At 44.6% G+C, this 26552-nt stretch overlaps 1 protein-coding gene across 1 annotated transcript in view; it reads right to left on the bottom strand.

Annotated features, from left to right (window-relative positions):
- The window catches only part of gpc4 (glypican 4), a 231012-nt gene that overhangs the window by 74568 nt on the left and 129892 nt on the right, over window positions 1-26552 (bottom strand). The window contains exon 4 of the mRNA XM_078211991.1: window positions 10625-10790. Coding sequence (XP_078068117.1) covers window positions 10625-10790 — 166 coding nt within the window. The remainder of the gene's footprint in view (window positions 1-10624; window positions 10791-26552) is intronic.

Genomic DNA, 26552 nt, shown 5'->3' with positions numbered 1-26552 from the left:
ATTCGGCCCATTGAGTCTGCACCGACCACAATCCCACTCAGGCCCTATTCCCAAGTATAAAAGTTAGCAAATTATGTTACAGCTATAAAATGTTGGTTAGGCCACATTGGAATACTGTATCCAATTCTGGTCACCACACTCCCAGAAGGACATGGCGGCTTTGGAGAGAATACAGAAAAGGTTTACCAGGATTTTGCCTGGTATGGAGGGTATTAGCTATGAGGAGAGATTGAATAAATTGGGATTGTGTCCCTGGAAAGATCGAGGCTGAGGGGGTGACCTGATAGAAGTTCATAAAATTATGAGGGGCATAGATAGGGTGAACAATTGGAAGCTTTTTCCCAGAGCAGAAATGACAATTACAAGGGGGCACAAGTTCAAGACAATTACAAGGAGGCACAAGTTCAAGGCCTTGGCAGGTAGGATTAAGGAGAACCCTAAGGAGTTCTATAAATATGTGAAAAGTAAAAGGATGAGATGTGAAGGAATAGGGCCTATAAAAGGTGAAGGCAGGAAAGTCTGTACGGAACCAGTAGAAATGGCAGAGGTGCTCAATGAGTATTTTGCCTCGGTTTTCACAGAGGAAAAGGACCTGGGTGGATGTACTGCAGGCTTGCGGTGGACTGAAAAGACTGAGTATGTGGATTTTAAGAAAGAGTTTGTGCTGGAATCTTTGAATGGCATCAAGATAGATAAGTCGCCGGGTCTGGATGGGATGTACCCCAGGTTACTGTGGGAGGCGAGGGAAGAGATTGCAGAGCCTCTAGCGATGATCTTTGCGTCATTGATGGAGACGAGAGAGGTGCCGGAGGATTGGAGGATTGCGGATGTGGTTCCTATTTTCAAGAAGGGGAATAGGGATAGCCCAGGAAATTACTGACCGGTGAGTCTAACCTCAGTGGTTGGTAAGCTGATGGAGAAGATCCTGAGGGACAGGATTTATGAGCATTTAGAGAGGTTTAGTATGCTCAAGAATACTCAGCATGGCTTTGTCAAAGGCAGATCGTGCCTTACGAGCCTGGTGGAATTCTTCGAAAATGTGACTGAACACATTGACGAAGGGAAAGCGGTAGATGTGGTTTATATGGATTTTAGCAAGGCGTTCGATAAGGTCCCCCATGCAAGGCTTATGGAAAAAGTGAGAGGGCATGGGATCCAAGGGGCTGCTGCCCTGTGGATCCAGAACTGGCTTGCCCAAAGGAGGCAGAGAGTGTGTATAGATGGGTCTTTTTCTAAATGGAGGTCGGTCACCAGTGGTGTGCCCCAGGGATCTGTTCTGGGACACCCCGCTGTTTGTCATTTTCATAAATGACCTGGATAAGGAAGTGGAGGGATGGGTTGGTAAGTTTGCCGACGACACGAAGGTTGGTGGGGTTGTGGATAGTCTGGAGGGATGTCAGAAGTTACAGAGGGACATAGATAGGATGCAAGACTGGGCGGACAAGTGGCAGATGGACTTCAACCCAGATAAATGCGTAGTGGTCCATTTTGGCAGGTCAAATGGGATGAAGGAGTACAATATAAAGGGAAAGACTTTTAGTACGGTAGAGGATCAGAAGGACCTTGGGGTCCAGGTCCATAGGACTCTAAAATCGGCCCCGCAGGTGGAGGAGGTGGTTAAGAAGGCGTATGGTGTGCTGGCCTTTATCAATCGAGGGATTGAGTTTAGGAGTCCGGGAATAATGATGCAGCTCGTCAGACCCCACTTGGAGTACTGTGCTCAGTTCTGGTTGCCTCATTACAGGAAGGATGTGGAAAAGATTGAAAGGGTGCAGAGGAGATTTACAAGGATGTTGCCTGGATGGAGTGGCATGCCTTATGAGAATAGGCTGAGGGAGCTCAGTCTTTTCTCCTTGGAGAGACGTAGGATGAGAGGAGACCTAATAGAGGTATATAAGATGTTGAGAGGCATAGATCGGGTGGACTCTCAGAGACTTTTTCCCAGGGTGGAAATGGCTGCTACGAGAGGACACAGGTTTAAGGTGCTGGGGGGTAGGTACAGGGGAGATGTTAGGGGTAAGTTTTTCACACAGAGGGTGGTGGGCGAGTGGAATCGGCTGCCGTAAGTGGTGGTGGAGGCAAACTCAATAGGGTCTTTTAAGAGACTCCTGGATGAGTACATGGGACTTAATAGGATGGAGGGTTATAGGTAGGCCTAAAAGGTAGGGATATGTTCGGCACAACTTGTGGGGCCAAAGGGCCTGTTTTGTGCTGTAGTTTTCTATGTTTCTATGTTTCAATACCCCCTCCTTGACTTTCCTCATCTCCCACACTTACCCAAACTCGCAAGCACTCAGAGCAAAATGGCACTCCATGCTAGGGCACTGGCAAGCTTCTTTTTATCATCTATGCCTCCGCTGTTTAAAAAAACAAGTCTGAACTGGTTTAACAACTGCCCTAAATTAAATCTTCTGGCTCGTCCACTAAGAGACCTTGTTTTTACCTTCACCAGCAATTTATAAACCAGAAATATTACCATGGAGGTAGACATGGCGTGAGACAGAACTGGATGGGTGAAACAAGCCAGGGGATGGTGTTGATTAGTCATGGCATAATGTTTTCAGGCAAAAAGGAGAAGAAGCAAGATACCGTGGGCCTTTGATTGGGGGCTAGAGAGACTCCATTTTGCGGTTCATAGCAGTACATCAAAAGAACAAAAGTAAAGTCACGCAGACACTAGATGCTGTGTTGCATTGTAGTGTGTGTGTATGTATGTTTTCTATGCAATGAAGCATTGTGTGCGAGAACGTAAATGTGTTTTTTCATGTGTGGAGTTTAAAAGGCATTTTGCCAATTTTCAGAACTGAAAGGCAATTTGATAAGGAAATATGTGGCTCCATCTGTGGTTATGAGAGGTCACCCTGTTCTTGGTCTGCCCCTAAACCAAAAATAGAACACAGTGCTCCCATAGCACCTCCAGTCACGAATTTCCCCCTTTCCCGTAGAGAAAACATCAACTCCTGTTTCCGCAGTATCTGCAGATGCATGTGAAATGGTAAGTGAGAAAGCGCAGTGTTCCTTTCTCAAGCCAATGGGTAAACTTTTATCAGGGAGTCAGAAATAGATAAAGACAATCACTCTCAAAGCGAATATGAAATGGGGATATATCAGGTGGGGTAAATAAAGAGTGGAAATTCTTGATTTTAAAAGGACTTGCAGAAATAATGGATAAACCACATAAGAACCTGTGCACATTTCTGTTTAAGTGTGATTACTGTAATTTTTGAGTCAGTTAAAGTTGAAATGTAGCAAATGAGTTTCATGTTTTCTTTTCGGGCTAGTGCTAGTAGAATTTTTATATTTGTATTGTTTAGTTTCCTACGAAAAATTTGTAGAAATTTGGATGGAAGAGAAATGTGTCATGTTTAGATCTTGTTAAAAAGAAAGGTCATATAAAGTATACAGCAATGTTTTGCTCCGCCCAGTTAGGTTCTGCAGAAAAGTTAACTCTTTCCAATAACAGCTTGAGCTGTCAGACTGCCACATTAATATAATTTTAAATGGAAATAAGTCAAACACAATCTGGGTTACTTTTGAAAAAATACACAAGAACATAAGAACATAATAGGAGCAGGAGTAGGCCATCTAGCCCCTCGAGCCCCTCAATAAGATCATGGTTGATCTGATAGTGGTTTAGTTCCACTCACCTGCCCGCTCCCCATAACCCTTAATTCCTTTATTGATCAGAAATCTATCGACCTGTGACTCAAACATATTTAACGAGGTAGCCTCCACTGCTTCAATGGGCAGAGAATTCCAGAGATTCACTACCCTCTGAGAGAAGAAGTTCCTCCTCAACTCTGTTCTAAACTGACTCCCCCTTATTTTGAGGCTGTGTCCTCTAGTTCTTGTTTCCTTTCTAAGTGGAAAGAATCTCTCTGCCTCTACCCTGTCTCGCCCCTTCATTATCTTATATGTCTCTATAAGATCTCCCCTCAGCCTTCTAAACTCCAACGAGTACAGGCCCAATCTACTCAATCTCTCCTCATAAGCTAACCCCCTCATCTCCGGTATCAACCTGGTGAACCTTCTCTGTACTCCCTCCAAGGCCAATATATCCTTCCGCAAATAAGGGCACCAAAATTGCACACAGCACTCTAGTTGCGGCCTCACCAGTACCTTGTACAATTGCAGCAAGACCTCCCTGCTTTTTTACTCCATCACCTTCGCGATAAAGGCCAACATTCCATTTGCCTTCTTGATCACCTGCTGCACCTGCAAACTGAGTTTTTGCGATTTATGCACAAGGACCCCCAGGTCCCTCTGCACAGTAGCATGTTGTAATTTTTCACCATTTAAATAGTAGTCCATTTTACTATTATTCCTTCCAAAGTGGATAACCTCACTGTTGTCAACGTTATACTCCATCTGCCAGATCCTCGCCCACTCACTTAGATAAAACGTTATTTATGGGGAAGAAATAAAGAGACAACATATGTAAGTACATGGAATCAATTAGAAAGGTTTGATTTCTGTTTTAAAAATATGAGGATACTTCATGAACTGTAAAGACTCTCCCGACAAAGGGAATTAGACGGTAATGATTGCAGATAGAGAAGGGTACGATGAAATAAAAAATAAAGTCAGAAAAAAAGAACACATCATCCAAACTTGAATTTGATAATGTGGCCACCATCTTTGATTTGATTTAATTTGATTTATTAATGTCACATGAATTAACATAGTGAAAAGTATTGTTTCTTGCGCTCTTTACAGACAAAACACACTGTTCATAGAGAAGGAAACGAGAGAGTGCAGAATGTAGTGTTACAGTCATAGCTAGGGTGTAGAGAAAGACCAACTTAATGCAAGGTAGGTCCATTCAAAAGTCTGACAGCAGCAGGGAAGAAGCTGTTCTCGAGTCAGTTGGTACGTGACCTCAGACTTTTGTATCTTTTTTCCGACGGAAGGTGGTGGAAGAGAGAATGTCCAGAGTGCGTGGGGTCCTTAATTATGCTGGCTGCTCTGCCGAGGCAGCGGAAGTGTAGACAGAGTCAATGGATGGGAGGCTGGTTTGCGTGATGGATTGGACTACATTCACGACCTTTTGTAGTTCCTTGCGGTCTTGGGCAGAGCAGGAGCCCATACCAAGCTGTGATACAACCAGAAAAATACTTTCTATGGTGCATCTGTAAAATTGGTGAGATATGCCAAATTTCCTTAGTCTTCTGAGACAGTAGAGGTGTTGGTGGGCTTTCTTAACTATAGTGTCGGCATGGAGGGACCAGGACAGGTTGTTGGTGATCTGGACACCTACCATCCTGGAGTATCTCTCCCGGGCACAGAAACGTCTGTCTGCACCCCTGACTATTGCTCTTCTGCGCCTTGACCCTCCCTGCAGAACAACAGAGCCAGCCGTGCTGCCACTGCCCTGGCTGCTGCTGTTTTCCCCTGATAAGCCACCCAATGGTATCCAAAACGGTATACCTGTTAGAGAAAGGGATAGCCACAGGGGATTCCTGCACTGATTGCCTGTCCTTTCTAGCGGTCACCCATCTATCTGCCTGCACCTTGGTTGTGATCACATCTCTAAAGCTCCAGTCTGTGACGCTTTCCGTCACCTGCATGCTCCTAAATGCATCCAACTGTTGCTCCAACCGATCCATGCGGTACCATATTGCTAAAAGATTAAATTGATTTGGCCTATGTGAAATACAAAACCTGTAAATTAAGTGTCCAACTTAGGAAAATGTAGCATAAGGATCAAAAAGTCCAGACAGGACAGCTCAGTGCAGACCAAGAACTGGCCCGGATGTTTTTTTTTATTCATTCGTGGAAGATGGGTGTTGCTGACTGACCAGCATTTATTGCCCATCTCTAGTTGCCCTTTAGAAGGTGGTGGTGGTGAGCTGCCTTCTTGAATCGCTATAGCCCATGTTCTGTGATTGACCACAATGCAGTTAGGGAGGGAATTCCAGGATTTTGACCCAGCAACTGTGAAGGAACGGTGATATATTTCCAAGTCAGGATGGTGAATGGCTCGGATGGGAACTTGAGGGTGGTAGTGTTCCCATGTATCTGCTGCCCTTGTCCTTCTAGATGGAAGCAGCTTGGAAGGTGCTGTCTAAGAACCTTTGGTGAATTGCTGCAGTGCATCTTGTAGATAGTACACACTGCTGCTACTGAGCATCGGTGGTGGAGGGAGTGGATGTTTGTGGATGTGGTGCCAATCAAGCGGGCTTCTTTATCCTGGATGGTGTCAAGCTTCTTGAGTGTTGTTGGAGCTGTACCTATCCAGGCAAGTGGGGAGTATTCCATTACACTCCTGACTTGTGCCTTGTAGATGATGGACAGACTTTGGGGGAGTCATGACGTTAGTTACTCGCCACAGTATTCATTGCCTCTGATCTGCTCTTGGAGCTACTGTGTTTATGTGGTGAGTCCACATTGAGTTCCTGGTCATTGGTAACCCCAAGGATGTTGTCATTGGGGGAATTCAGTGATGATAACACTATTGAATGTCAAGGGGTGGTGGTTAGATTATCTCTTATTGGTGATGGTCATTGCCTGGCATTTGTGTAGCACGAATGTTACTTGCCACTTGTCAGCCCAAGCCTGGATATTGTCCAGATCTTTTTGCAGTTGAACATGGACATCATAACATTCATGGCTATGGGCCAAGTACTGGCAGATGCAACTAGGTGTGAGTTCAGGTGTTCGTAATGTGTTAGTGCAGACTCGTTGGCCGAAGCATCTCTTCTGCGCTGTATAATTCCATGATTCTATGGCTGCTTCAGTATCTGAGGAGTCATAAATAATGCTAAACATTGTGCAATCATCAGCAAACAGCCCCATGTCTGACCTTGCCAGAAGGGTATTGAGTATAGGAGGGCACCGTGGTGTCCTCCCAGCTAGTCGCAATTGCCCATGTTTGGCCCGTATCCCTCTAATCCTTTCCCATTCATTTACTTCTCCAAATGCTTTTTAAATGTTGTTATTGTACCTGCCTCAACCACTTTCTCTGGCAGCTGATTCCATAAAAGCATCACCCTCTGCGTGAAGAAGTTGCCCCTCAATTCCTTTTAAATCTTTCCCCTCTCACCTTAAACCTGTGCCCTCTAGTTTTCAATTCCCCTTCCCTGGAAAAAAAAGAGTCTGTGCGTTCATCCTATCAATGCCACTCATGATTTTATACGCTTCAATAAAGTCACCCCTCATTCTTCTATATTCCAAAGATCAAAGTTCCAGCCTGGCCAACCTCTCCCTATAACTCAGGCCCACTGACAACAGCCTCGTAAATCTTCTATGCACTCTTTCCAGCTTATCAATGTCTTTCAGATAAAAGGGTGACCAAAACCGTACACAATACTCCAAGTCCGGCCTCACCAACGACTTACAGAACTGTAACATAATGTCCCAACTCCTATACTCAATGTCCTGACAGATGGTGGTCAGTGTGCTAAACACCCTCTTCACCATTCTGTCTATCTGTGAAGCTGCTTCCAGTGAACTATGTACTTGTACTCCTAGGTCCAACTGTTCCTCAACACTCCCCAAGGCCCCACCATTCACTGTATAAACACCTCATACTTAGCTATATTGAAATCAACTTTAATGTCACAAAGTGCAGCTCCCATGATAGCCCCAGCCAATGAATCACTGCTTTCCTGTGATGTCACAGTGTGTCCCTTGCAGGTCCGGCTATCGCTGTCCCGGAAGGTGAGTCCTGCACTCTTTACTGAAGTCTCACCTCTCCCCGCGCTCTTTACTGAAGTCTCACCTCTCCCCGTGCACTTTATTGAAGTCTCACCCCTCTCCCCGTGCTCTTCACTGAAGTCTCACCTCTCCCCGTGCACTTTATTGAAGTCTCACCCCTCTCCCCGTGCTCTTCACTGAAGTCTCACCTCTCCCCGTGCACTTTATTGAAGTCTCACCCCTCTCCCCGTGTTCTTTACTGAACTTTTGCTTTTCTCCCCGCGCTCTTTACTAAAGTCTCACCTCTCTCCCTGAGCACTTTACTGAAGTCTCACTTCTTCCCCATGCCCTTTACTGGAGTCTCACCTGTCTCCCCGCGCTCTTTACTGAATTCTTGCCTTTCTCCCTGCGCTCTTCAATGAAGTCTCACCTCTCTCTCCATGAACGAAAGAGATTGTCATTGACTTCAGGAAACGTAAATGAGAACATGCCCCTGTCTACATCAACGGGGACGTAAAGTATAAATGGTCGAGAGCTTCATGTTTTTAGGTGTCCAGATCACCAACAACCAGTCCTGCTCCCTCTATGTCGACACTATAGTTGAGAAAGCCTACCAATGCCTCTACTTTCTCAGAAGACTAAGGAAATTTGGCATGTCAGCTATGATTCTCACCAACTTTTACAGATGCACCATAGAGAGCATTCTTTCTGGTTGTATCACAGCTTGATTATGGCTCCTGCTCTGCCCCAGACCACAAGAAACTACAAAAAGTCGTGAATGTAGCCCAATCCATCACGCAAACCAGCCTCCCATCCATTGACTCTGTCTACACCTCCTGCTGTCACAGCAAAGCAGCCAGCATAATTAAGGACCCAATGTTCCCCAGACATTCTCTCTTTCATCTTCTTCCGTCAGGAAAAAGATGCAAAAGTCTGAGATCACGTACCAACCGACTCAAGAGCAGCTTCTTACCTGCTGCCATCAGACTTTTGAATGGATTTGCATTAAGTTGCTCTTTCCCTACACCCTAGCTATGACTGTAACAACATTCTGCACTCTCGTTTCCTTCTCTATGAGCGGTATGATTTGTCCGTCTAGCACGCAAGAAACAATACTTTTCACTGTATACTAACTATGAGTTGGGACGTCTTGTTGAAGTTGTACAAGACATTGGTAAGGCCACACTTGGAATACTGTGTGCAATTCTGGTCACCCTATTATAGAAAGGATATTGTTAAACTAGAAAGAGTGCAGAAAAGATTTACTAGGATGGATTGAGTTATAAGGAGAGGCTGAATAGGCTGAGACTTTTTTCTCTGGAGCGTAGGAGGCTGAGGGGTGACCTTATCCAGGTCTATAAAATAATGAGGGGCATAGACAAGGTAGATAGTCAATATCTTTTCCCAAAGGTAGGGGAGTCTAAAACTAGAGGGTACAGGCTTAAGGTGAGAGGGGAGAGATACAAAAGTGTCCAGGGGGGCAATTTTTTCACACAGAGGCTGGTGAGTGTCTGGAATAAGCTGCCAGAGGTAGTAGTAGAGGCGGGTACAATTTTATCTTTTAAAAAGCATTTAGATAGTTACATGGATACGATGGATATAGAGGGATATGGGCCAAATGCAGGCAATTGGGATTAGCTTAGGGGTTTTTAAAAAAAAAATAAGGGCGGCATGGACAAGTTGGGCCGAAGGGCCTGTTTCCATGCTATAAACCTCTATGACTCTGACTATGACTAATACATGTGACAATAATGAATCAAATCAAATGCGCTTTATTGAATTTTCATCTCTCTCTCCATGCTCTTTATTTAAGTCTCGCCTATCTCCCCGTGCTCTTTACTGACGTCTCATCTCTCTCTGCACTCTTTGTTAAAGTTTCTGCGTTCAAGAGACCAATTCTGCATAAAGTAGCTCATCTATTAACTCCTCAAAGACAATCCACATCTAGAAGACAAAAATCAGGAATATAATGGAATACTCCCCACTTGCCTAGGTGAGTGCAGCTTCAACAACACTTAAGAAGCTTGACACCATCCAGGACCAAGCAGCCCACTTGACTGACACTCTATCCACCAACACACAGTGGCAGCAATGTGCACCGATTACAAGATGCACTGAAGCAACTCACCAAGTTTCATTAGGCTGCACCATCCAAATCCACAGCTTCTACTACCTGAAAAGGCAAAGGCAGATGCATGGGAACACCACCACCTGTAAGTTCCCCTCCAAATCACGCACCTATCCTGACTTGGAACTATATCACCATCCCTTCACTGTCACTAGTTCAAAATCCTGGAACTTTCCCTCCCTAAAAACACTGTGGGTGTTCCGACACCACAGAGACTACAGCAGTTCAAGAAGGTGGCTCACCAACACCTTCTCAAGGGCAATAATGGAATGGCAATAAATGCTCGCCTAGCCAGTGTTACCCACATCCATGAATGAATAACACAAATGTCATGAATGCTTAAGCACTCAGTCCGTTTTTGACCCTGCCTATTTTTCCTCAATTTGGCAGTCTGCTCTACACTCCAACATTGTTCTTCCTGCTCTTAAGTTTCCCTTACTCTTTTTGAATTGCCTAAATCATTCCACCCCAAGGGCTTCATACAGAATCTCACTGCCAGCAAGAGAGACTGATGGCTTCTGATGTATGAAGGAATTGATGGTTGGACTGGGAGGAGAAAGAGGAAAACACATATTAAAAATAAACAAGAGCAGAATCTCCAGTCAGGGAGAACAATCTGCATTGTGTGAAAGGTTGGCATAGTTACCCAGCAATAACACGGCCTGACTGAAGCCTTCTCCTGCTGCTATGACTAACAGCAATAAGCAAAAGAAATGTGCTAATGCATGTGATTGCCTATTGTGGTTTCACACGTGCCCTCAGCATTCTACTGCTGCTCAAAATCAGAGAACTACACTTCCTCACTCCCCATCACTCTACCACAACATGATTCTCAATTATGAAAGTTAAAAAAGGACTCACCAATAAAATTGTTCCACTCTGTGTCCACATCTGCCTGATTAGCCAAACAACCCTTCATGACATTGAGGCAGTAATTTTTACATGGTTTAAGAGCAAGTAACCCATGACATTGTGGACACTGCGTCATCTTCAGCAATGCGTTGGCACACTCAGTTGTTGGATTGACCTATTTTTTGAAAAAAAAACATATTATAACTTGCAATGAAAGACCTACGTGCTTGTTATTCTATCACTAACTCAAATTCAGGAGCAGGTAATTACTGCCAATTTACACCTTTCTCAACTTTGCTCTAAAATTTTCAGAACACATGACGAAGAATTACCTACACCTACCGACATGATTGACTGAAGTTGTTATCTACCTTGCAATGTAAAGACTAATGCTTGATAAATGCAGAGCAAGCTGGTGAAGAGAATGAGAAGCCAAAGTCATTGACGATGGTGGAACGTACTAAGTACAAACACGTCTACAAGTGGGCTTTCTTATCATTTACACGATATTATCTCATAAATGCATTTGCTATCATTGGTTTTCCCTCATTATTGAAGGTGATCATTTCTTGCATGCCGAGTCATAGTAATAGGCAGAGAAATCAAGGGCCAGAATCAAAGGGCTGCAGTGAAAAATAATGGGAATGGGACAAGTAATGTTAAAAAGGCAAGCTGTGTATTTATGCCTTAATACGCAGGACATTTTCATTAAAGAGGATGAATTCATTGCGTAAATAGATATAAATGGGTTTGATATAATCAGGATGATAGAGACATGGCTGCAGGGTGACCAGGGATGGGAACTGAACATCCAGGGATATTCAGTAATGAGAAGGACAGACAACAAGGAAACGGGGGTGGAGTTTCATTGCTAGTTAAAGGGGAAATTAATTGATTTGATTTGATTTATTATTGTCACATGTATTAGCATACAATGAAAAGTATTGTCTCCTGCGCGTTATACAGACAAAGCATACCGTTCATAGAGAAGGAAACGGGAATGTGCGTAATGTAGTGTTACGGTCATAGCTAGGGTTTGGAGAAAGATCAACTTAATGCAAGGTAGGTCCATTCAAAATTCTGACAGCTGCAGGGAAGAAGCTGTTCTTGAGTCGGTTGGTACGTGACCTCAGACTTGTGTGTTTTTTTCCCGACGGAAAAAGATGGAAGTGTGTAACTGAGACCCCACCTGGAGTATTGTGCCCAGTTTTGGTCGCCTTATTGGAGGAAAGATGTAGTGGTATTGGAGGCAGTTCAGAGGCAGTTCACTAGATTGATTCCAGAGATGAGGTGTTTGTCGTTCGAGGAGAGATTGAACAGTTTAAGCCTATGCTCTCTGGAATTTAGAAGAATGAGGGAAGATCAAATTGAGGTATACATGATGATAAAAGGTATGGATAAAGTAGACGTGGAGCGCATGCTTGCTGTTGTGGGACATTCTAGGACGAGAGGTCATAATCTTAGGATAAGGAGTAGCAAATTTAAAACAGAGTCGAGGAAAAACTACTTCTCCCAAAGGGTTATGAATCTGTGGAATTTGCTACCCCAAAGTGCGGTGGATGCTGGGACAGTGGGTAAATTTGAGGAGTTAGACAGATTTTTAATTGGTAATGAATTCAAGGGTTATGGGGAGAAGGCAGGAAAATGGGGATGAGGAGCATATCAGCCATGATTGAATGGCGGAGCAGGCTCTTTGGGCCAAATGACCTAATTCTACTCTTATATCTTATGTCCGGAGTGCGTGGGGTCCTTGATTATGTTGGCTTCTTTTCCAAGGCAGTGGCAAGTATAGACAGAGTCAATAACTGGGAGGCTGGTTTGAGTGATGGACTGGGCTTTGTACAAGCCCCTTTGTAGTTTCTTGCAGTCTTGGAGCCTTACCAAGCTGTGATACAACCAGAAAGAATGCTTTCTATGGGGCATCTATAAAGGTTGGAGAGTGTCGTAGCTGACATGCCAAATTTCCTTAGTCTCCTGAGAAAGTAAAGGCATTGGTGGGCTTTCATAACTATACTATCTGCGTGGGGGAACCCGGACAAATTGTGAAGCTCTTGACCCTTTCTACTTCTTCCCCATTGATGTAGACAGGGGCATGTTCTCCTTTACGCTTCCTGAAGTCGATGACGATCTCCTTCATTTTGTTGACATTGAGGGAAAGATTATTGTCGCCGCACCAGTTCACCAGATTCTCTATTTCATTCCTGTACTCTGTCTCATCATTGTTTAAGATCCGACCCACTACGGTGGTGTCATTAGCAAACTTGAAAATCGAATGGGAGGGGAATTTGGCCACACAGTCATAGGTGTAAAAGGAGTATGGTAGGGGGCTGAGAACACAGCCTTGTGGGGCACCAGTGATCGGTGTTGAGGATGATCGTGGAGGAAGTCCTTACTGATTGCAGTCTGTGGGTTAAGAGGTTCAGGAACCAGTCGCATAGGGAGGAGCCAAGCCCCAGGCCACAGAGTGTGGAGATGAGTTTCGTAGGAATAATGGTGTTGATGGCTGAGCTGTAGTCAATAAATAGGTGTCTTTGTTGTCTAGGTGTTCCAGGGTTGAGTGCAGGACCAGGGAGATGGCATCTGCTGTAGAGCTGTTGCACCGGTAGGCAAACTGTAGTGGAACCAGGCAATCTGTGAAGCCAGAATTGATTCGTGCCATGACTAATCTTTCAAAGCACTTCATAATGATGGATGTCACAGCCAGCGGACAATAGTCATTGAGGTACGCTGCTTGGCCTTTCTTTGGTGCCAAGATGATGGTCGTCTTCTTGAAACAGGTAGGGACCTCAGATTGTTGTAAAGAGAGGAATGGTGAGGAAGAATACTAGTTCCATCGATGTGGAATCTGTTTGGATAGAACTGAGAGACACCAAGGAGCAAGAAATGTTGGTGGGGGTTGTATATAGACTCCGAAACTGTATTGGTGATGTTGGGAATGGCATTAAACAGGAAAATAGAGACACACATGATAAAGTAGCATCTAATTATGGGTGACTTTAATCTGCATATTAACTGGGAAAATCAAATGAGTCACAATACCGTAGAGGAAGAATTCCTGGAGTGTATACAAAGATGGTTTTTCTGGACCAATACATTGAGGAACCAACGAGAGAGCAGGCCATTTTATACTGGGAATTGTGTAATGAGAAAGGAATAATTGGCAAGCTAGTTGTGCATGACCCCTTGAGGGCCTCTGACGGAAATCTTTGTCGCTTCTTTGGACACGGGTGAGGTCCCTGAGGATTGGAGGATAGCGAATGTGGTCCCGTTGTTTAAGAAGGGTAGCAGGGATAACCCAGGAAATTATAGGCCGGTGAGCTTGACGTCCGTGGTAGGGAAGTTGTTGGAGAGGATTCTTAGAGACAGGATGTATGTGCATTTAGAACGGAACAATCTCATTTGTGACAGACAGCATGGTTTTGTAAGAGGGAGGTCGTGCCTTACAAATTTGGTGGAGTTTTTTGAGGAAGTGACAAAAACGGTTGATGAAGGAAGGGCCGTGGATGTCGTATATATGGATTTCAGTAAGGCATTTGACAAAGTCCCACATGGCAGGTTGGTTAAGAAGGTTAAGGCTCATGGGATACAAGGAGAAGTGGCTAGATGGGTGGAGAACTGGCTTGGCCATAGGAGACAGAGGGTAGTGGTCGAAGGGTCTTTTTCCGGCTGTGACCAGTGGTGTTCCGCAGGGCTCTGTACTGGGACCTCTGCTATTTGTGATATATATAAATGATTTGGAAGAAGGTGTAACTGGCGTAATCAGCAAGTTTGCGGATGACACGAAGATGGCTGGAATTGCGGATAGCGAAGAGCATTGTCGGGCAATACAGCAGGATATAGATAGGCTGGAAAATTGGGCGGAGACGTGGCAGATGGAGTTTAATCCGGATAAATGTGAAGTGATGCATTTTGGAAGAAATAATGTAGGGAGGAGTTATACAATAAATGGCAGAGTCATCAGGAGTATAGAAACACAGAGGGACCTAGGTGTGCAAGTCCACAAATCCTTGAAGGTGGCAACACAGGTGGAGAAGGTGGTGAAGAAGGCATATGGTATGCTTGCCTTTATAGGACGGGGTATAGAGTATAAAAGCTGGAGTCTGATGATGCAGCTGTATAGAACGCTGGTTAGGCCACATTTGGAGTACTGCGTCCAGTTCTGGTCGCCGCACTACCAGAAGGACGTGGAGGCATTGGAGAGAGTGCAGAGAAGGTTTACCAGGATGTTGCCTGGTATGGAGGGTCTTAGCTATGAGGAGAGATTGGGTAGACTGGGGTTGTTCTCCTTGGAAAGATGGAGAATGAGGGGAGATCTAATAGAGGTGTACAAGATTATGAAGGGTATAGATAGGGTGAACAGTGGGAAGCTTTTTCCCAGGTCGGAGGTGACGATCACGAGGGGTCACGGGCTCAAGCTGAGAGGGGCGAAGTATAACTCAGACATCAGAGGGACGTTTTTTACACAGAGGGTGGTGGGGGCCTGGAATGCGCTGCCAAGTAAGGTGGTGGAGGCAGGCACGCTGACATCGTTTAAGACTTACCTGGATAGTCACATGAGCAGCCTGAGAATGGAGGGATACAAACGATTGGTCTAGTTGGACCAAGGAGCGGCACAGGCTTGGAGGGCCGAAGGGCCTGTTTCCTGTGCTGTACTGTTCTTTGTTCTTTGTTCTTTGATGAGTGCCTTAGTATGATAGAATTTTACAACAAGATGGAGAGTGACGTAATTGATTCTGAGACGAGGGTTCTGAATCTTAATAAAGGAAACTAGGATTGTTTCCACTGGAAAGATGAAGGCTGAGGGGAGACCTGATAGAGGGCTACAAAATTATGAGAGGCAGAGACAGAGTGGAAAGTCAGAGGCTTTTTCCAAGGGCGGATGTGTCAATTACAAGGAGGCACAGGTTCAAGGTGAGAGGGGGAACGTTTAAGGGAGATGTGCGGGGGAGATTTTTCATGCAGAGAGTGGTCGGTGCCTGAATCGTGCTACCAGAGGAGGTGGTGGAAGCAGGCACATTAGCAATATTTAAGATGCATCTGGGTGGGTACATGAATAGGGAGGGAATAGAGGAATATGGACTGAATAAGGGCAGAAGGGTTTCTTTTTAGTTTAATTAGGGCATCATGATCGGCATGGGCTTGGAGAGCAGAAGTGCCTGTTCCTGTGGTGACTTGCCTTTGTTCTTTGTTCTATGAAACAATCTTAGTATGAGGCTCGAGTTGGCTATGATGGATTGGAAAACATTACATAAAGGGATGACGGTAGATAGGCAATGGCAAACATTCAAAGAGCATATGGGTGAACTGCAACAATTGTTTATTCCTGTCTGGACAAAAATAAAAGGAAAAAGATGGCCAAACCGTGGCTTATAAGGAAACTTAGAAATAGTATTAGATCCAAAGAAGAGGCATTCAAATTGGCCAGCAAAAACAACAGACCTGAGGATTGGGAGCAGTTTAGAATTCAGCAAAAGAGGACAAAGAAGTTGATTAAGAAGGGGAAAATAAGGTACGAGAGTAAGCTTGCGGGGAACATAAAAGCTGGCTGTAAAAGCTTCTGTAGGTATGTTGTATCCTGCGTTGTTTTACAAGTACATTAAGTGTAAAATAATAACTAGCGAGGTTGACAATATTGTGGATAGCATGTACAGAGAGGTCACACCAAGGCTCCACATGCAGAAAAGGAATAGGCAACTACCAGGCAGAAGAGGAGGACCAGGCAGGCAGTGCAGGAACCCAATGTGGCCGTTCCGCTGCAGATCAGGTATATTGCTTTGGATACTGGAATTGTCTCTCAGGGGAAAGCAATAACAGCCCAATTCATTGTGTTATAATCCAGGTCAGGAACTCCAAGGTATGAAGTCAGCCGAGACCATACGTTTTCCACTTTGAATTTGACTAGGGTAAGCATGAGATGTTTCACTTCAAGTATGATTCAAATGACCCACTAGGGAGCTTTTATCAAACAAAGTGTATTTCAGAATACAGTTAACACATGAGAAGAAAATTAGCAATAACTTTTACCAATTACATACAAGAAAAAAAACAACCATGATATTGTATAAACCTTAACAACTAAATGCACTGTTCCAATACAACAAACCTCCTTGTAAACATACACCTGCCGCAGGTTTAGCACAGAAAATAAGGATGCACATGTGGTTTTGCAGCTCAGCAACACCTGCTCTGAATTAGTCCTTTGGATAGAGAATTGAAACTCTGATTTCCCCGATCTGGAAATTCCCAGTACCTCGAGGTAGAGATAAGGCCACTCTTGGCCTCTAGTTTTTAAACCAGCAAACCACTTACAGCAAAGTTTTCACTCCAGGAAGGCAAGAAAAACTGCTTCCAACATAGCGGAATTTCTAATAACAGGGAAAGAGACACACACACTGCCGTCAGCCAGGAATCCACACACCTTCTAACTAAAAGAGCAGGCAAAAACTGAAAGTAAAAGAACTCTTGTCACCTGAGCTGTCAATCATTCTTCCCCCTAACATTTCAAAAGGGTCATAAACTCATAAAACTCCAGGACATCACATTAGAACCAGATTAAAAATAAACAAAACCCCATTTAAACCATTTAAGCAGCAATAAAAGGACATTTAAAGACACAAGTCATCAACAATAACAAAAATAAAGGGCCTGCTTACAAACTGCAGAGAACATGATTTTAACTGATTCTTAAAGGCACAGTACTGTCACAATTGCACCAAAGTTGGTTCTGCTGCACAGGATAGCAGTAAGAAGTATAGGAATGCAATAGTTATAAGAGATTGAATTGTGAGGGGAATAGATAAGTTTTTCTGTGGCAGCAAATGAGACTCCAGGGTGGAGTAATAACTGAGCATTTGGAAAGCGGTGACAGGATTGGTCCAAGTAGGCATGGATTCACTAAAGGGGAATAGTACTTGACAAGTCTTCTGGAATTTTTTGAGGATGTGATCAGTAGAGCGGACAAGGGTGAACCAGTGGAAGTTGTGTATCTGGACTTTCAAAAGGTTTTTGACAAGGTCCTGCACAAGAGATTAGTGAGCAAAATTAAAGCTCATGATATTGGGGGTAATGTATTGACATGGATGGAGAACTGGTTGGCAGAAATGAAGCAGAGAGAGGTACATAGAACATAGAACATAGAACGCCACAGCACAAACAGGCCCTTCGGCCCACAAGTTGCGCCGATCACATCCCCACCTCTAGGCCTATCTATAGCCCTCAATCCCATTAAATCCCATGTACTCATCCAGAAGTCTCTTAAAAGACCCCAACGAGTTTGCCTCCACCACCACCGACGTCAGCCGATTCCACTCACCCACCACCCTCTGAGTGAAAAACTTACCCCTGACATCTCCTCTGTACCTACCCCCCAGCACCTTAAACCTGTGTCCTCTCGTAGCAACCATTTCAGCCCTTGGAAATAGCCTCTGAGAGTCTACCCTATCCAGACCTCTCAACATCTTGTAAACCTCTATCAGGTCAACTCTCATCCTTCGTCTCTCCAGGGAGAAGAGACCAAGCTCCCTCAACCTATCCTCATAAGGCATGCCCCCCAATCCAGGAAAATCGCTGTTGTAACCCCACTGTTCAAGAAGGGAACAAGAAAAAAGATGGAAAATTATAGGCCAATTAGCCTAACCTCAGTTGTTGGCAAAATTCTAGAATCCATCGTTAAGGATGAGATTTCTAAATTCTTGGAAGTGCAGGGTCGGATTAAGACAAGTCAGCATGGATTTAGTAAGGGGAGGTCGTGCCTGACAAACCTGTTAGAGTTCTTTGAAGAGATAACAAATAGGTTAGACCAAGGAGAGCCAATGGATGTTATCTATCTTGACTTCCAAAAGGCCTTTGACAAGGTGCCTCACGGGAGACTGCTGAGTAAAATAAGGGCCCATGGTATTCGAGGCAAGGTACTAACATGGATTGACGATTGGCTGTCAGACAGAAGGCAGAGAGTTGGGATAAAAGGTTCTTTCTCAGAATGGCAACCGGTGACAAGTGGTGTCCCGCAGGGTTCAGTGTTGGGGCCACAGCTGTTCTCTTTATATATTAACGATCTAGATGACGGGACTGGGAGCATTCTGGCCAAGTTTGCCGATGATACAAAGATAGGTGGAGGGGCAGGTAGTATTGAGGAGGTGGGGAGGCTGCAGAAAGATTTAGACAGTTTAGGAGAGTGGTCCAAGAAGTGGCTGATGAAATTCAACGTGGGCAAGTGCGAGGTCGTACACTTTGGAAAAAAGAATAGAGGCATGGACTATTTTCTAAACGGTGACAAAATTCATAATGCTAAAGTGCAAAGGGACTTGGGAGTCCTAGTCCAGGATTCTCTAAAGGTAAACTTGCAGGTTGAGTCCGTAATTAAGAAAGCAAATGTAATGTTGTCATTTATCTCAAGAGGCTTGGAATACAAAAGCAGGGATGTACTTCTGAGGCTTTATAAAGCACTGGTTAGGCCCCATTTGGAGTACTGTGAGCAATTTTGGGCCCCACACCTCAGGAAGGACATACTGGCACTGGAGCGGGTCCAGCGGAGATTCACACGGATGATCCCAGGAATGGTAGGCCTGACATACGATGAACGTCTGAGGATCGTGGGATTATATTCATTGGAGTTTAGGAGGTTGAGGGGAGATCTGATAGAAACTTACAAGATAATGAACGGCTTAGATAGGATGGACGTAGGGAAGTTGTTTCCATTAACAGGGGAGACTAGGACGCGGGGGCACAGCCTTAGAATAAAAGGGAGTCACTTTAGAACAGAGATGAGGAGAAATTTCTTCAGCCAGAGAGTGGTGGGTCTGTGGAATTCATTGCCACAGAGGGCTGTGGAGGCCGAGACGTTGAGCGTCTTCAAGACAGAAATTGATAAATTCTTGATTTCTCGAGGAATTAAGGGCTATGGGGAGAGAGCGGGTAAATGGAGTTGAAATCAACCATGATTGAATGGTGGAGTGGACTCGATGGGCCGAATGGCCTTACTTCCGCTCCTATGTCTTATGGTCTTATGGTCTTAACATCCTTGTAAATCTCCTCTGCACCCTTTCAATGGCTTCAACATCTTTCCTGTAATGAGGTGACCAGAACTGCGCGCAGTACTCCAAGTGGGGTCTAACCAGGGTCCTATAAAGCTGCAGCATTATCTCCCGACTCCTAAACTCAATCCCTCGATTAATGAAGGCCAGTACGCCGTACGCCTTCTTGACCGCATCCTCCACCTGCGAGGCCGATTTAAGAGTCCTATGGACCCGGACCCCAAGGTCCTTCTGATCCTCTACACTGCTAAGAATGGTACCCTTCATATTATACTGCTGCTTCATCCCATTGGATCTGCCAAAATGGATCACTACACACTTATCCGGGTTGAAGTCCATCTGCCACTTCTCCGCCCAGTCTTGCATTCTATCTATGTCTCGCTGCAACTTCTGACATCCCTCCAAACTATCCACAACACCACCTACCTTGGTGTCGTCAGCAAACTTACCAACCCATCCCTCCACTTCCTCATCCAGGTCATTTATGAAAATGACAAACTAGGCAGTGACTAGTGGGGTACCGCAGAGTTCAGTGCTAGGACTCCAGCTGTTCAAAATATACATTAATGATTTGCTCGAAATAATTGAATGCAATATCTCCAAATTTGTAGATGACACTAAGCTGGGTGGCAGTGTGTGCTGTGAGGATGCCAAGAGGCTGCAGGATGATTTGGACACGCTGGCTGAGTGGCAAATACTTGGTAAATGGAATTTAATGTGCATAAATGTGAGGTTATCCATTTTGATGGCAAAAACAGGAGGGAAGATTATCATCTGAATGGTGGCAGTTTAGGAAAAGGGGAAGTGCAACGTAACCTGAAGGTTGGCATGCAGGTACAGCATGCGGTGACGAAAACTAATGGCATGCTGGCCTTCATAGCAAGATTATTTGAGTATAGGAGTAAGGATGTCTTGCTGCAGTTATACAGGGCCTTGGTGAGGCCACACCTTGAGTATTGTGTGCAGTTTTGGTCTCCTAGTCTGAGGAAGGACATTCTTGCTATTGAGGGAGTCCAGTGAAGATTCACCAGACTGATTCCTGGAATGGCAGGACTGACATATGAAGAGAAACTGGATTGACTGGGCTTGTACTCACTGGAATTTAGAAGAATGAGAGGGGATCTCATAGAAACATATAAAATCCTGATGGGACTGGACAGGCTAAATGAGGGAAGAATGTTCCCGATGTTGGGCAAGTCCAGAACTAGGGGTCACAGTGTAAGAATAAGGGACAAGCCATTCAGGACTGAGATGAGGAAGAACTTCTTCATTCAGAGTTGTGAACCTGAGGAATTCCCTACCACAGAAAGCTGTTGGGGCCAGTTCATTAGATATGTTCAAGAGGGAGCTGGACGTGGCCTTTATGGCTAAAGGGATCAAGGGGTATGGAGAGAAAGTGGAAGTGGGATACTGAAAATGCATGATCAGCCATGATCACATTGGATTGTGCTGCAGGCTCGGAGGGCTGAATGGCCTACTCCTGTACCTATTTTCTATATTTCTATGATATGTTGCCTCCTTGGTGCTTGGACCAAGGCTGTCCTGGAGCGGTTACAGGACATTCTGGAGGAGGAGAGTGAATAAGCCAGTGGTCGTGGGGCAATTCGGTACCAATGGCATGAGTAGAAACAAGGATGAGGTCCTAATAGATGAATGTAGGGAGTTAGAAAATAAGTTGAAAAGCAAGAACTCAAAGGAAGTGATCTCAGGAATACAGTCTTAGAGGTTTACAACATGCAAACACGCCCTTCAGCCCAACTTGTCCATGCCACCCAGTTTTTATCATTAAGCTAGTCCCAATTGCCTGCATTTGGCCCATGTCCTTCTATACCCATCTTACCCATGTAACTGTAATAAATGAAATTGCTTTTTAAAAGACAAAATTATACCCACCTCGAATACTATCTCTGGCAGGTCATTCCAGACACTCACCATCCTCTGTCTGAAGAAATTCCCCCTCTGGACCCTTTTGTATCTCTCCCCTTTCACCTTAAACTAATGCCCTCTAGTTTTAGACTCCCCTACATTTGGGAAAGGATGTTGACTATCTACCTCATCTGTGTCCCTCAATATTCTGTAGACGTCTATTAAGATCACCCCTTAGCTTCCTCCAGGGAAAAAAGTCGCAGTCTATTCAGCTTCTCCTTATAACTCAAACCAGCAAGTCCCAGTAGCATCCTAGTAAATCTTTTCTGCACTCTTTCTGGTTTAATGATATCCCTTCTATCATAGGGTGACCAGGACTGTACATAGTTTTCCAAGTGTGGCTTTACCAATGTCGTGTACAACTTTGGCTCGGTCAAAGAACGTAGTAAGAGTTTTAACAACACCAGGTTAAAGTCCAACAGGTTTATTTGGTAGCAAATGCCATTAGCTTTCGGAGCGCTGCTCCTTCGTCAGATGGAGCTCCATCTGACGAAGGAGCAGGGCTCCGAAAGCTAATGGCATTTGCTCCCAAATAAACCTGTTGGACTTTAACCTGGTGTTGTTAAAACTCTTACTGTGTTTACCCCAGTCCAATGCCAGCATCTCCACATCACTTCTATGACTGAGACAGTTCTGTATCCATCTTGCCAGCTCACCTCTGATCCCGTGCAACTTCACCTTCTGTACCAGTCTGCCATGAGGAACCTTGTCAAAGGCCTTACTGAAGTCCATGTAGACAGCATCACTGCCCTACCCTCATCAATCATCTTCATCACTTCCTCGAAAAATTCAATCATGTTAGTGAGACACAACCTCCCCTTCACATAACCATGTTGCCTCTCGCTAATGCGTTCACTTATTTCCAAATGGGAGTAAATCCTGTCTCGAATAATCCTCTCCAATAATTTCCCTACCACTGACATAAGGCTTGCCGGCCTGTAATTACCTGGGTTATTCTTGCTACCCTTCTTAAACAAAGGAATAACACTGGCTACTCTCCAATCCTCTGAGACCTCCGCTGTAGACAGTGGGGGTACAAAAGTTTATCTTAAGGCCCCGGCAATTTCCTCTCTTGCCTCCTTCCTTTTGACTAGGCTCACAATATCTCTCGTTATCCAAGGATCCAAGAATTTGCCATACTTATCTTTCATCCTTACCGGAATGTGCCGGTCCTGAATTCCTATCAACTTGCACGTGAAAGCCTCCCACATGCCAGATGTTGATTTGCCCTCAAACATCTGCCCCCAATCTACATTCTTCAGTTCCTGCCTAATATTGCTGTAATTAGCCTTTCCCAATTTAACACCTTCACCTGAGGACTACACTGTTCCCGAACTGCTCCCCCACTGAAACGTCAACCACCTGGCCAGGCTCATTCCCCAATATCAGGTCCAGTATGGCCCCTTCCCTAGCTGGACTATCTACATACTGTTTCAAAAAGCCCTCCTGGATGTTCCTCACAAACTCTGCCCCATCCACTCCCCTAGCACTAAGTGAGTCCCAGTCAATACGGGGGAAGTTAAAATCACCCATCACAACAACCCTGTTACTTTTACACCTTGCCAAAATTTGACTACATATTTGTTTCTCTATCTCCCACTGGCAGTTGGGAGGCCTATAGTAAACCCCCAACATTGTGACTACACCCTTCCCATTCCTGAGCTCTACCCATATTGCCTCCTCAATCAAAAACACAACTCCCCCTCCTCTCTTACCTCCTGTTCTATCTTTCCTATAGCATCTGCACCCTGGAACATTGAGCTGCCAGTCTTGTCCCTCCCTTAGCCATGTTCAGTAATAACTATAAGATCCCAGTTCCATGTATGCATCCATGCCCTTACTGCCAGTCAGAGTAGAAATAGCAGGATTTATCAGATAAATATGTGGGTAAAGAGATAGTGTGAAGGAAGGGTTTCAGATTTCTGGGCTACTGGGACCAGTTCTGGGGGAGGTGGAACCAGTACAAACTGGATGGGTTACACTGGGCAAGACCAGGGCTGTTGTCCTAGGGCGAGTATTAGCTATTGTGGTTGGGGAGGGTTTAATGAGAATGACATGGAGATGGGAACCTAAGCAAAGTGACAAGGGAAAGAGAAACAAGGGCAGTAATAAAAGAGAGAACAATAAAATGCAAAAACTGTAGACAGGGTAGTCAAGGGCAATAGGCAAATAGGGCCACAGTACAAAGAAAAGTTAGGGTGATTAAAGATGGCAAAAAGGAAAGCCTAAAACGTTTTGTATCTTTATGCATAAGGTATTCGGAATAAGGTGGAGGAACTGATGGCACAAATCCAAGTAAATGGATTTGATCTCATAGACATTATACACAGGTCAAAAAGAGATCGAACTAGCAACTTAATATCTAGCGCTATCTGATCTTTCAGAAAGTCACGAAGGAAGGAAAAGGTGGTGGGGTAGCACTGTTAAAAAGAGATAAAACGAGGTCAGTTGTGAGAGATGATCTGTCATAGACCAAAGCAGGGAACAGGCTATCTTAGGTCTGGTAATGGGTAATGACGCAGGTTTAATAAATGACTCAGAGTAAAAGATCCCCTCGGAAGTAGTGATCATAACATAATAGAATTTAATATTCAGTTTGAAAGCGAGAAACTTGGTTTGGAAACAACTGTGTTCAACTTAAATAAAGGAAATTACAATGAAATGAGAATAGAGTTAGCTAAAGTGAACTGGGCGGATAGATTAGAAGGGATGGCAGTAAGCGAGCAGTGGCAGGCATTTAAGGAAGTAATTTGTGACTCTCAGTAAAAATATATCCCAGTAAGGAGGAAAGATTCTAAGAGAGGGATAAACCAACCGTGGCTAATCAAGGAAGTTAAGGAGAGTATTAAATTGAAAGAAAAAGTATATAAGGAGGCAAAAGTCAGTCATAAAAAACAAACAACAAAGAAGCCGAAACACTTCAATTCCCTCACGTCTCAAAATATTGGGTCTGGCTAACCTCTCTAGTATATTTAAATGCATTGCTATGCTTTTAATCATCTCAACTTTCTTAGCCCCTGTAGTTAAGACTACTTCCAATTTATCTGCCAGTTAGAACATAGAACATAGAACAGTACAGCACAGAACAGGCCCTTCGGCCCACGATGTTGTGCCGACCTTCATCTGAAACCAAGATCAAGCTATCCCACTCCCTATCATCCTGGTGTGCTCCATGTGCCTATCCAATAACCGCTTAAATGTTCCTAAAGTGTCTGACTCCACTATCACTGCAGGCAGTCCATTCCACACCCCAACCACTCTCTGCGTGAAGAACCTACCTCTGATATCCTTCCTATATCTCCCACCATGAACCCTATAGTTATGCCCCCTCGTAATAGCTCCATCCACCCGAGGAAATAGTCTTTGAACGTTCACTCGATCTATCCCCTTCATCATTTTATAAACCTCTATTAAGTCTCCCCTCAATCTCCTCCGCTCCAGAGAGAACAGCCCCAGCTCCCTCAACCTTTCCTCATAAGACCGACACTCCAAACCAGGCAGCATCCTGGTAAATCTCCTCTGCACTCTCTCCAGCGCTTCCACATCCTTCTTATAGTGAGGTGACCAGAACTGCACGCAATATTCCAAATGCGGTCTCACCAAGGTCCTGTACAGTTGCAGCATAACCCCACGGCTCTTAAACTCCAACCCCCTGTTAATAAAAGCTAACACACTATATGCCTTCTTCACAGCTCTATCCACTTGAGTGGCAACCTTTAGAGATCTGTGGATATGGACCCCAAGATCTCTCTGTTCCTCCACAGTCTTCAGAACCCTACCTTTGACCCTGTAATCCACATTTAAATTAGTCCTACCAAAATGAATCACCTCACATTTATCAGGGTTAAACTCCATTTGCCATTTTTCAGCCCAGCTTTGCATCCTATCTATGTCTCTTTGCAGCCTACAACACCCCTCCACCTCATCCACTACTCCACCAATCTTGGTGTCATCAGCAAATTTACTGATCCACCCTTCAGCCCCCTCCTCTAAGTCATTAATAAAAATCACAAAGAACAGAGGACCAAGCACCGATCCCTGCGGCACTCCGCTAGCAACCTGCCTCCAGTCCGAAAATTTTCCATCCACCACCACCCTCTGTCTTCGATCAGACAGCCAGTTACCTATCCAATCGGCCAACTTTCCCTCTATCCACACCTCCTCACTTTCATCATAAGCCGACCATGGGGGACCTTATCAAACGCCTTACTAAAATCCATGTATATGACATCAACCACCCTACCTTCATCAACACACCTAGTTACCTCCTCAAAAAATTCTATCAAATTTGTGAGGCACGATTTGCCCTTCACAAATCCGTGCTGACTATCCCGGATCAATCCGCATCTTTCTAAATGGTCGTAAATCCCATCCCTAAGGACCTTTTCCATCAATTTACCAACCACCGAAGTCAGACTAACCGGTCTATAATTACCAGGGTCATTTCTATTCCCTTTCTTAAACAGAGGAACAACATTTGCCACTCTCCAGTCCTCTGGCACCATCCCCGTGGACAGCGAGGACCCAAAGATCAAAGCCAAAGGCTCTGCAATCTCATCCCTCGCCTCCCAAAGAATCCTAGGATACATTTCATCAGGCCCAGGGGACTTATCGACCTTCAGTTTATTCAAAACTGCCAATACATCCTCCCTCCGAACATCTATTTCCTCCAGCCTATTAGCCTGTAACACCTTCTCTTCCTCAAAAACATGGCCCCTCTCCTTGGTGAACACTGAAGAAAAGTATTCATTCATCACCTCGCCTATCTCTACTGATTCCATACACAAGTTCCCACCACTGTCCTTGACCGGCCCTAACCTCACCCTGGTCATTCTTTTATTCCTCACATAAGAGTAAAAAGCCTTGGGGTTTTCCTTGATCCGACCCGCCAAGGACTTCTCATGTCCCCTCCTAGCTCTCCTCAGCCCCTTTTTCAGCTCATTCCTTGCTAACTTGTAACCCTCAGTCGAGCCATCTGA

Source organism: Mustelus asterias, chromosome 4 (assembly GCF_964213995.1).
Source record: "Mustelus asterias chromosome 4, sMusAst1.hap1.1, whole genome shotgun sequence".
Taxonomy (NCBI): Eukaryota; Metazoa; Chordata; class Chondrichthyes; order Carcharhiniformes; family Triakidae; genus Mustelus; species Mustelus asterias.
The sequence above is the reverse complement of the archived record's forward strand: the minus strand, read 5'-3'. Positions and strand labels throughout refer to the sequence as shown.